This window comes from Alligator mississippiensis, chromosome 11 (genome assembly GCF_030867095.1).
Source record: "Alligator mississippiensis isolate rAllMis1 chromosome 11, rAllMis1, whole genome shotgun sequence".
Taxonomy (NCBI): domain Eukaryota; kingdom Metazoa; phylum Chordata; order Crocodylia; family Alligatoridae; genus Alligator; species Alligator mississippiensis.
In genome coordinates this window covers 16,269,201-16,281,332 of record NC_081834.1, presented here as the reverse complement: position 1 = coordinate 16,281,332, position 12,132 = coordinate 16,269,201, and the positions used below count along the sequence as shown (strand labels likewise).

General features: G+C 44.0%; 1 protein-coding gene across 9 annotated transcripts in view; it reads right to left on the bottom strand.

Moving 5' to 3' along the window:
• The window catches only part of IL16 (interleukin 16), a 78,399-nt gene that overhangs the window by 17,995 nt on the left and 48,272 nt on the right, over nucleotides 1–12,132 (bottom strand). For 7 of the 9 annotated variants that reach the window (XR_009455559.1, XM_059714611.1, XM_059714613.1 and 4 more), the window contains 6 exons: nucleotides 10,541–10,651; nucleotides 8,614–8,728; nucleotides 7,710–7,783; nucleotides 7,407–7,623; nucleotides 6,066–6,183; nucleotides 2,180–2,312 (listed from right to left, as the gene is read on the bottom strand). Coding sequence is in view for 8 of the 9 variants with exons in the window: in XM_059714611.1 (XP_059570594.1) it covers nucleotides 2,180–2,312; nucleotides 6,066–6,183; nucleotides 7,407–7,623; nucleotides 7,710–7,783; nucleotides 8,614–8,728; nucleotides 10,541–10,651 (768 nt within the window). In the remaining variant the exon portion in view is untranslated. The remainder of the gene's footprint in view (nucleotides 1–2,179; nucleotides 2,313–6,065; nucleotides 6,184–7,406; nucleotides 7,624–7,709; nucleotides 7,784–8,613; nucleotides 8,729–10,540; nucleotides 10,652–12,132) is intronic. The other 2 variants (XM_059714615.1, XM_059714617.1) reach the window with 1 other exon arrangement.

Sequence of the window (12,132 nt, the reverse complement as noted above, 5' to 3'; positions counted from 1 at the left end):
TTCCCTATCATTTGGCATGCAAATGAAGCGTATTAGTAGAACATACAGAAACATTTCTAGAAACAATATCACACAAGTCTACTATTTTTCAGGCCTGTGCAAAGTGGCTAGTATTTGCTTCAGATTCGGCCAATTCAGGGGACAGTGATTCAATTCGGTGATTTGAATCACTGTCCCGAATTGATTCAGCTGAATCTGATTCAGAGATCGGCTGCTCCTGAATCTCTGAATCACCCATATGTTCTACTAATATGTTCTAGTATGTTCTACTAATACGCTTCATTTGCATGCCAAATGATAGGGAAATATGGGGGTCAGGGGGCTGGCAGGAATCCCCCCATGGTCTCCTCCCCCCCACCCCTAGTACTTACCCGCTCAGTCTGACTGTAGCTCCCTGCTGTAGCCACCGGGGACTGTCTGAATCATCGAAGCTCTCCAAATCTTTTCCGAAGATTTGGAGAGGTTTGAATTGATTAGGACCTTTTAATTGGTCCCCAATTCGCTTTGGATTCAGAGATTCAACCACTGAATCAAGCCAGATCTCCTCTGAATCATATCACCACCCAAAGCTTCGTACGGCACTACTATTTTTCCCTTCCATATTAATCTAATGGTAATAATTGGCTAGATAAAAGCCAGTCAAATCAAACTCTTTATTTTTAACTGTATAGTGGGTAAAGTGGCTTCAATCAGTGCTATTCAAGTTCATATTCTGTTCCTGGTATACATTTACTCTCTTCCAGTTCCTTGTCCTAAATGGGAAGTTTCATTTGAATGAGTTTCAGATATTTTTATTTTTTTTTAAACAAATATTGCACAATCATAAAATTTTGTTTCTGTACTGCAGAGGAAAGTATTTTTGTGGTGATACCTTTTATTGGACCAACTGCATAGTTAGGATAAAGTTAGAAAAGCTTTTGAATGCCTTCCTTCTATTGCATACAGAAATAAGTTTTTAGTAGTGTACAATATTTGCTTTTTAGAAAATAAAAATATCTGAAGCTCATTCAGATGAAACTTCCATTTTAAGACCAAGAACTGGGAAAGAGGAAATGTATACCAGGAACTGAATGTGAAACACGTTAATTTAAGCTATTTTCCCACCATGTCGTTAAAAACAAACAAACCAGTAGTTTGATCTGATACCTTTGGGCGTTTATACATGACACTTTAAAGTAGCTGAAGTGCCCTTTTGCACTGCGTTAATTGTGCTGCGGTTAATTGTGTTTGGCAGTGCAATGCACCTTAAATGACTTTGGGATGCAGGAAACTAAAGTACCTCCGAGCTACAGAGGGAAGCAACAGGCCCCGTGCAGCTTGAGGGCTGTGCAGGCAGCCCCTGCAGGCAGCTTGGCTGCAGCCCAGGAAGGCAGGCTCCACTGAAGGGGGGAAAAAAAAGCAGCAATCCTGATCTTCTGCCCACCCAGATCCTGCCTGACTGTCTGAGCTGCATAGGGGCCTGATGCTTCCCTCTGAGGCTGCGGTGCCCCCCAGAACTGCCCGAGCCAGGTGCCTGTGGGCTGGTGCCTCCTGGGGGGCACCACTGCTGCCACAGAGGGAAGTACCCCCCCAGCTCACAGACCACTTGGTCCGCCAGCAGCTTGCTCTCCCCTCTCCGCCACCAGAGAGGCAGGTAAGGATCAGGTGTGTACACAACATGGGGGTTTAATTCTCCCTAAAGTGAAGCGGTGTTTTTTTAAAAACATCGCTTCACTTTAAGGAGAATTAAAGCCCTGTGTCGTGTACAAGCGCCCTTCTAGTCAAAAGCTTGTCTGATTTTATCCCAACCATGTAGTTGTTCCAATAAAAGATTTCACTCACTAAAATCCTTGCCTCTCATATGATTCCTAGACCATCATGGCTACAACATCACTTGAACACCACCAAACTATGAAGATTCCTGTACCATATTTATTCATTTTCCTGTGAGACTTTCTGTCCAGTGGCTCTCATCTAAAATGTCTCTACACAAACCAGCACACGATTACAAATTTTAATATCTCAGGTTTGTACCTTGTTCTGTCCTCAGTACTTGCAGTGTTACTGCATGGAAGGGCACCAGTATATGTTACCTTCTCTTGTTAATAATTGCTAGGGTTATTTGTAGTTTTTCTACCAATACCAGCCTTTGTTCTGCAATATTTGCTGTATTCAAAAGCAGAAAAATGTAGAATGCTACCTGTGGATCTGGGTGTCTGCTAATAATAATCTGTACAGCACCAGGACTGCAGTGGCTTAGAACAGCATAAACTTCATTAAGTGTCATGTTTTGGACAGCTGCTTCATTAATTTCTAGGATTTCATCTCCACACCTATAAAGGGATGAAAAATCCAATGAGAGAGGATGGTAACAAACTACATTGGTTTTTCTAACACATGGTCTCACTGTGACTTTTACTACACAAGATGGACATTCACATGGCTGAGTTCCAGCACAATCAAGATTAAATTAGTGTATCTCATCAGGACCCCAGTCAGAAAATAGAAGGGATTGGACATATAGCTCATTGTTGCATTCTGCATGAATAGGAGGTCCCTGTACTTGGAGCAATGTGCGTTTTGTATTCTAAAGAAATGACAGGAACGATGCACAAAACTGTTTTTCACAGTTGTCTGCTGTTTTCACCCACATCTTCCTTCCTGTCACCAGTGTGACATTTCACTTGTTGCGTGTTTAAAGCTGCATCGCATTTAAAAGTCAGAAGGAACAATATAGTACCTGTCCTTTACACTCATTATAGGAAAATAACTTGTTACAAATACACTTTTAGAGACTGGTTTCTGCCATCAATCTTTGTCTACAGTTTGGCTCTCTAGGGCTTTCATAAAGAAATGAAACATTGCCTCTTGTGCGAATATCTCATTCTTTTTCTGCCCTGCCTTCCATCCCAAACTGACACATTGGTGATAAGGGTTACTAACATTCACTGAAAAGCAGTGGTGACGTTTAGGTGTAAAATAATAGACATTCAATCAAAAAAAAGTTTGTTGAAATTTGTGCTTTCTGCTCAACTCTAACTCTTGCAGTTGCAGCGGAAGCCGAAGGTCACAGAGTTTACCTGGTAAATCCCAGTAAGCTTTAGGGCTGTGCAAAATTTCACCAGACGTTTCATTTTGAAGCCATTTCAATGCCTTTCAAGCTCAAAACAGTAAAAGCTAAATGAAAAAAAAGCCTTCGAAACAGCTTCAAAATGAAACAAGAGCACTCAAAATGTTTTGAAAATTGTGAAATGTTTTGAGTTTCGAAGCTGGGTTTGCTTGGCTTCAGCACTGGTCCCTGCCAGCAGCAGTAGCCCTCTGTCATCCGGCATGCAGACCAAAGGCCCGCACCCCTAGGAGGGCTGCAGGGCTTTTCCCGTACTCCTCCTGGGTGTGTGGGCCGCTGATCTGCATGCCAGATGACAGGAAGCTGCTGCTGCCGCCTAGGACCAGCGCTGGGCACAGCCTGTGCCCAGGGCCAGGAAGATTGGTGCTGCTGCTGGTCCCAGGCAGCAGCAGAAGCCTCCTGTCATCTGGCACACAGATCAGGAGCCCGCACCTGGGAGGAGTCTGGCACAGCCCCGCAGCCCCCCTGGGGGTGTGGGCAAGCCCCCAATCTGCATGTCGGATGACAGGAGGCTGGTGCTGCCACCTGGGACAAGTGCTGGGTGCCTGCTCACTCCCGATGCCCCTGCCTGAGCCCTGCAGTACAGGTAGGGAACAGTGCACAACCCCAACCCTGCGTGCCCCACAAGCTGGTGTGAGCAGCAGTGGTGGGGAATGAGCTGTTGCTCAGTGCGGTGGAAAAAGTGGCCACTCCCGCTCCCCATAGCCAGCGCCCCGTGGTGCAGTCACTCCCCATAGCCGGTGCCCCGTGGTGCTCTGCCTCTCCGCTGCATCACTACAGAGCAGGCACAGGCAGTCCCATACGGGCTCTGAGCGGCTGCAGCATGAGGCGCCAGCCATGGGGACGGGGAGCAGCCACTTTTCCCCATGCTGAGCACCAGCTCATAACCCGCCACCACTGCTAGCCCGGGCCCCGTGCCGACTCCAAGCTCACCCATTGGGGCTGAGGCATAGCAGCAGCAGCTGGACAGATGCTGTTGCTGGGCACTAATGAAAGTGGCCCCGCCGCTTGCCGCTGCCAGGCAGTGTTTGGTGCGGCTGCTGACCAGAGCCCATGCCACGCTAGGCTGTGGTGGGGCTGCTTCACCATCACCTCTGTGCTGCCCAGTGAGCGGCTGGGCTACAGGGAGGGAGGGAGCCACTTTTCCCCCATGCTGAGCACCAGCTCATTCCCCATAGATGAGCACAGGGTGTGCAGGGTCGGGGCTGCATGCTGGTCCCTGCCTGCACCATGGGGCCCGTGCCCCAAGGCCAGCGCCAGCGCAGCACAGAGGTGGTGATGAAGCAGCCACACTGCAGCCTAGTGCAGAGCAAGCTCCAGTTGGCGGCTGCACCAAACACTGCCCAGCCTGGGCAAGCAGAGGAGACGCTTTCCTCCATGCCCAGCAGCAGCTTCTGTCCAGCTGCTGCTGCCACAGCTCAGCCCCGACAGATAAGCCTGGAGCTGGCACAGGGCCCAAGCTAGCAGTGGTGGCGGGTTATTTGCTGGTGCTCAGCACTGGGTAAAGAGGTCTCAGGTGTCAGCAGCAGCCTCCTCTCATCTGGCACACAGATTGAGGTCCCACACCCCTGGGTGTTGGGTGCTGGGTGGATGTTGTGTTTGGGTGCTGGATCCCAGGGGTGCAGGCCACCAGATCTGTGGGCCAGATGACAGGAGGCTGCTGCTGCTGGCAAGTCACGAGTTTTGCTTTGAACAGTTTGAGGTGCAATTTCCCAGAAACCTCTATACGTATCTCCTTGAAACTTGGCAGGCTTCATGCTCTCAGAAGGGGCTACCATCCCGGCATGTTTCATTTGAATCAGGCAGGAAATGACAAAGTTATAGGCAGTTCCATGCTTCCCCATTATAGTCTATGGGCAAAATGTTGAAACGGTGTCGAAACAGCGAAACAGTTTCGATGAAATGAAACAGAATAGTGCTTTTGAAATTAAACAAAACACTGTCCTGTCGAAACTGCAAAACGGAAGTAGAATCAAAAAAGTACTGTTTCACACAGCCCTAGTACGCATCACTCCAGCTAAATGATTCGCATTGTGCCATAGGAAATAGAATTCTGGGAGTTGTGCAACATGGAGATTGTGCAGGGTTTGCACAAGGACAGTGGAACAGATGGAAGCAGAGGAGTTGGGTATGGGTTGTGCCTATACAGATCAACTAGTAATGCTTTTTAGAAGAGAGGGAATGAAGTTACCATGGATGCTGCTGGAAAGGTGACCTCCATGAACCCCTTTGATGGCTTCAATTTTGAAAGCACAGCATTTGGCACCAGGACAGATGCTGTTAATATTTAGTCACTCTTAGTTTTGTTCTCTTAATTCTCCATTCTCATTTGGATGCCTTACTGTCCTGTTTCCTGACAGCTTAATCCTATGCCTGTGTTCCAAGCACTGACCCACCAGCATGCAAAGACAAGGTCCTGTCCTGACAAGCATGCACATGCAGGGGCATGTGTTTCTCATGGGACAAATAGCAGCTGCGCATATTTGTGAGGCTGCTATTTGTCCCTGAGCAAACCCCTGCACACACGGTCCAGCACGTGGCAAAGTGATCCAGATAGAGGAGTGGAGGTTGGGGCCAGCACCCTTACCTGGGGTTCTGGGGGCCTCCCAAGGCAACAGCAGCACCAAACTGGCTGCTTGAAGCCTGTTCAGAGCAAAAAAATCCACCACTGAAAAAAAGCAGTATGGTGCACATGGCAGTAGCATGCACCACCAGAAAGGGTGTATGGCTTTGGCTGCCAGACAGGCTCTCTTTCTGGCAGCGCATGCTGCTGCCATATGTGCCACAACACTTTTTTTCAGTGGTGGGTTTTTTTGACACTGGGGTCAAAGGTGCGCATGCGCCACATGCAATTTGCAGTGCATCATCGGGACATGCCCAAGAGCTCCATCTGAAAGGGCCAGGCTGATCTGTCAGGTGAGTCTAAAAAGTTTTTTGATGGAACATGCAGTTGGCATACCTGAGTCTCCCATCCATATGAGCCACGGACCCCGGTGAGAGTGTATGGATAAATATCCCCGAAATACACTGGAAGTAAGGGATGTTGCACAAGCCAATTCCTAGGCCAACCCCAGGCTCTGAAATAATTTAAGATTTGTTATGAAATAGATTATGAAATGTGTTTAAAATGTGCACATCAGATCAACTGGAGAACACTGGTTCTACACTATATCACAAAGCTTGCTAGTGCAAAACTAAGCCATGTGTATTTATGTATTTCACGCATGCAAATGAAGATTTTTTTTATTTGTTAAGTGGCAGATACATAAATAAAGTTTCACTGGTTTCAACATTTGGTTCATAATTCATTGGTAGCATATCACAGAAACAGCACAATACAGCTTTCTTTTGCAAAAATCTCATTCATATATACTGTATCCCAAATCCCTGTACAGGGGAAAAGAACAACAGAAGGAGAGAGACTAATTGAGATGTGGTGTTTGTGCATGGCTCAACACTTTCTCTCTCTTTTGCTGTTTCATGCAGCTTGAGATTTCTAAGAACTCATCCCCTTTGCAGGGAGCAGCCATTTGTCTCTTAGAACTGCCACCGCCTCGTAGGTGAGTCATACGCTTGTGTCATGGCATCTTTGTTTGTGGTCTTTATCTCGATGCCCTTGTTCTACAGTATAAAGAAGAGTGCAAGTATAATGTAAAGTGTATCACAGTGATGGGCTTCCCAAGTTCTTCCTGCTTCATCTGGGATCAGTTTTGAGGCAGAATATGTGAATAAGGTGAACTTTATTGGTTGATAATGTCTGGTCCCTCACCTTTGGGGCATTTAATAGGTGCTTGGAACAGAACAAATGTTACATCTGTCTATGCCCTAAGTCATTCTGCCAACACCTGTGATTATTGTTTATAAATAGAAAAACAAAGCAGCTGCGGGAAGAGACAAAAGAAATGCATGTTGTATATGCACACGTTTCTATGTGTTACTAAGTCATAAATTTGTTGAATTATAAAGTTTAAATAATTAAGAATGAGAATGGGCAATGCGCTTAATTAGGGGAGAAGACAGGGCTCTGAATTCCTTGTTCAGAATAAGTTTAGTGACCTAGCCACATGAAAAAAAGATTGATTGGAGCTTGTGGAAATACAGTAGGCAGATGCCAACCTTTGATGGATTGCTGCCATCCTTTTCAGGAACTGAGTTCTAAATGGGGCATATAAAAAAGAAAATCTCTAAAAATAGATGAGGAATTAGGATAAAGTGAGAAGAGACAGGCAGAAACTAACTAAGTCACCAGTTTGTGACTCAGCAGCTTGGTTGTGAGCATGCACTTTATTTTACCACTTACCTTTGTTGAGGGTAACTTCCATTATGACCCTGTCATTGGGTTTTGTAGTCATTAATGAGAACGTTGTACCTTCTGAACTGAAGGAGCTGTTTTCTTTGGTTATGCATGTGCTAGCACTTAGTGACCGGCATAATTGGGACGATTGATAGCTAGAAGCAGAATGAGGTGTGCTGAGGCTTGTCCTGACTGTAAGTGTGAGAAGACCCTTTTTTGCCTGCTAGAAACAAACAAAAAAAAATGAATGGGTGAGTTCTCCCACACATGTGCAAAGACAGAAATTATGCTAGGAAGAGAAGGCATAACCTTGAACTTTTGTAAAGCATCATAATGCGTTAATCCATACATCGATTCTCCATTCAGTTCCAGAATTTCATCACCTGTTTTGAAAAGCAAAAATAAAATTGCATTACTAATTGAGAGACAAATGATCCCAAAACAGTCTTGCCTTGAGGCAAAGGCAGTAATGCATGCAGATGAAAAAATACCGTTTAGAGGCTAAGTTACCTCTCCCTGATTTTAATGGATCCAGATAAGGCCCATTAGTAGTAGTATACTGCTGCTATAATAAATATGGCGTGCTGTACCTTTTTACAAATAAGAGAACTCAATTTGCCCACAGTTGATTAGGGTAGGACTCTTTGCAGCTGCTGGAGAAGCTTAGATTATTATATTTTACAGAGTAATGAATAGGCAGAGCATTTCAAAAGCATTGAAATTATGCTGAAAAGATGGTATAAAAATAGCAAAAATATTTGATTTCTCTGTCATCAGCTCTGTTTATAAATGCCCAGAAAGAACATGGCATTTGCTAGCCTCCCTTCTGAGTGCAACCATACATACCATGCCAATTAGGCTGTGATAGGGTTGGAGTGTTGTAGCTGTGATGGTCTAGGAAATACGCAAGAAACAAGGGTGTTTTTGGTGATATCTTTTATTGGATCAACTGTATAGGTGGGGGGAATGTTAGCCAAGCTTTCTGGCATCAAGTCCCTTTCCTCAAATTGTGGACATTAGCCATGTTGGAATGGAACCAAATCACCTCGTTGTTCACAAAATACTTGAGCTGGAGTTTTCACCTTATGTCACCAGCCCCTCAAGCCACGTGATTCTTCTTTGCTATGTATTTTAAAGGTCTGTTTTACATATTTACTAAAATATTTTAAACGTCCTGAAAAATTGTTCCAGAGATGTTTTAGTAACTTCTCACCTTCTTGTAACCTCCCATCAGCAGCAGCAGCTCCACCTGGAAAGATAGTCTTAACGTAGATGCCTATAGGTCCATAAATACTGTCCTTCCCTCCGACAATGCTGAAACCCAGACCCTAATTTGCAGAGGAGAGAGACAGCATCCATACTTATTTCACATCTTGGTTTGTTTTCTGTGGTATAACATTATGTGGGCAATATAAATTGTCAGAATAATATAGTGAACATGTGTCCATACATTAAAAATATGTTAAATAAAACAAATCAATCTGATTCTGTAAATGCACTGGAAGTTTTAAAATATTCTGACGAAACCAGGCATAATGGTTAGCACACATTTACACTCCTTATGTCTACAATCTATTACCCACTTTGCCATTGATGCAACATGGGATCTTGGGTAAGTGAAGAAACCTCTTTTCACCTCAGTTTCCCCCCTCCCCACCACTTCTTGAAATGCTTTTGATACAAGAATGATCTGAGCATGTTGTGGCATTATTTTATTCCTATTAACTTATGAGGGATGTTCTGAAATTGTACTAAGGCCAGATCCATAACTAGGACTCTCAAGTGCTACCATAACCCAGGTCATAAATAATACTTTTGTATTTTATTGCACTTCACAGAATGATTCTCAGTCAGATCTGTCATCAAGACTGTTATTTAGAAATGTTTGATCTTTATTAAGGCATTTACAAGCCTAAAAGTCCATGTTTAAGCTTTTAGCTTCCATATTCTCAATTTATGCATCCCAGGTTGCAAATGAAAGTCAGTGAAAACTAATTGCATGCGCTATGCAAATATGCAGCCAGAAAGGGACAGCATACCCCCTTCCCATTTTTATATGGAAGCGCAACTATTTTCTCTCTCACTTGGATGAGATGGTTTAGGCAGTAATGATTCTGCCTTCGATAGGGGTTCAAACTAGCATATGACCTCCTGAGGTCTCTTCCAGTCCTATTTTCTGTGATACTCTGTATTTATAAATGAGGTCTTATTTGCCTGTATCTGATTTGATGGATGATCAAACTTCTTTCCCCTTCAAAATCAGACCAGAGCAGAAAACAAGACTCTAATCTTGCCAGATGCTGAGTCCCTGCTCAAGCTAGTTGAGGGCAGCTGGCACCTTGCAGTCTGCGCTCAACAGGTAAGAAGATACAACCAAACTGTTAGTTTTGTTGTGTGGAGGCTTAGGAAAGGAGCTGTATAAAAGCTGTTATTCACCCACAGGTCTGATGTGGCATGGATAGGATAGTCCACCATTCAGCCCTGACATGAAAGAAACAGCTACAGAAGTGATAAGCTTATTGGGTGTCTGTAGATGTAATTACAGCACGTCAGAGCAGACTCAATTAGTCAAGTCTGCTGGAGCGTCGTAAATACTGTGCTCCAGACAGCCTCCATGTCTTGTGTATCAGCGTCTCCATGCTTCAAAAGGGCAGCGGGGGGCCTTTAACTGAAGCTCATTGAATGAACTTTAGTTCAAGCAACCCCACCACCATTTTTGAGTGCGTGAACACTGATACACGAGACACTGTGGCGCTTTAATTAGAGCAGTTCTCAGAGCCGTTCTAATTAAAGCACCCCCTACTCCCACCTTGGAGCATGTGTAGAAGTGCCCATTCAGGCCTTGTCCTCTCTGTTAAAACTGCCAAGAAGGGTGTCAAGGAATATCAGTTACATGATTTGGATATATTCAATAGCAACTAACTGTGACTACCACTAGGTCTCAGATGACTACCAGAGAGCCAATAGATGGTGATGACTTCTTGCTCACTCCTGCCTATAGATGGATTTGAACTGGTAACCCAAAGGCTTGATATCCTATTACCAGCTTCCCTGCCCGTTTGGTAGTGAAGTTTATTCCTGACAAAACAGTGAACACTTTAATCATGGTACTGATTACATGGTACATAGAAGCATCTCACCTTCCCTTGGCCTTTCATCAACACAATGTTTGAGATTACAGATGCTTGGGAACTGCAAGATGCATGCATTAACTGAGCACTGCTGAGTGATCTAGAAGGTCTTGAAACAGGCTGCAAACAGAAAACAATGGTTTGAATGGAGTTTCAGGCATTCTCATACATAGCAGATGAACACACACAACTGGTTTGGGGACTGAATTCAGTGTCCCAGTGGAGACCTCATTTAGTCCTATAATCCTGTTTCAATCTTCTCTCCTTATATTTGATTATTTTAAATATAACTTTAGTAAAGTAATCCTCATTTTTATGTGTCTATCGTTCTATTCACTTTTCAAGGAAGTGTTTCTATTGAGCAGGGGTTTTAATTGAAATGTGACAATGTGTGAAAATCCCCAGGATGACAATATGGGTCATGATTTCTGAATGCTGCACAGAAAGAATGCAGCCTTAATAGAACTATGACATTCCCACAAGCAGGAAGCACAGGATTTTAAGTGGTGGAAGTAAATTTCTAAATGAGTCAGAGAGCTTGTTTAGCCAGGCACCAGTGGATTTGAGCAGAATTGTCTGAATCCAGAGCCAGTACTTCTGCAGTTTTTCAAATGCACAGGATACTAAGACTAAACCCCGAGGATGTGCCTATATGCTATTCTAAGCCCACTAAAATTATATGAGTAATATATTTTATTAGACCAATTATAAAGTTGGTAAACCTGTTGTAAAAGACAATCATGGGGGCACAAAACACCCTACATCGGGTCTGAGCATTTTGGGCCTGAAAAACATATCTAACCTCTCTCCCAACAAGAAAGATATTACCAAATAAATCTGCATCTTACATGCTCTCTGGATCATCATGGTTACAACAGGATAACATTGCTATAATTGTTTATATACTCAGCAATTACAATTCTGTGTTAGATTTGTAATGTACAGTGTACTCCAGTCAGGTGCAAGGCCTTAAGACCATGCACTTCCTGTGAGTCTGCCCTTACTTGTGCAGAGGGTAAACAATCCCAGGGAACAGCCTGTGCAAAATATTTTGCAACTCATTAAGACTTTGAGAGAGGTAGTTAGTCCTGTTAGTCTGAAGTTATGCAGAAGGCAGGGTGAGACAATATTTAAATGACTTGATTCCTTTCTATTTCGTCCTCCTGCTCTCTGCAAGTCCATCTATAGCAGCTGACAAGTAGGCTATAGCCTAAAGAAGCTCATACTTTTTCAAGACTTGTTTCCTTGCTGGGATGGGTACAGAAGTGCTCTGTGCATGTTTTACAGTGCTGTAATTTAGAGCACTTTTATAGCACTATAAAGTTGCAGTGCTCTTAAACACGACAGTGTTTGGTGGGGGGGGGCCTCTCAGCCTCCTCGCACTTTCCAGGCTAGGAGGCAGGGGGTGCTTTGCAGCCTCCTGGGGCTTCTCCACTGGTCAGAAACTTGACCAGCATACAGAAGTTATTTAAAACACTGTAAGTTGCTAAAGTGCTGTAAAATACAGTGCTTCAAATTCAATACCTCATTTAACAAGGATTAATTTACAGCTCTGTATCCGTTTTAAAGTGCTGTAAAGCTCTGCACTTCTGTTAAGTCAT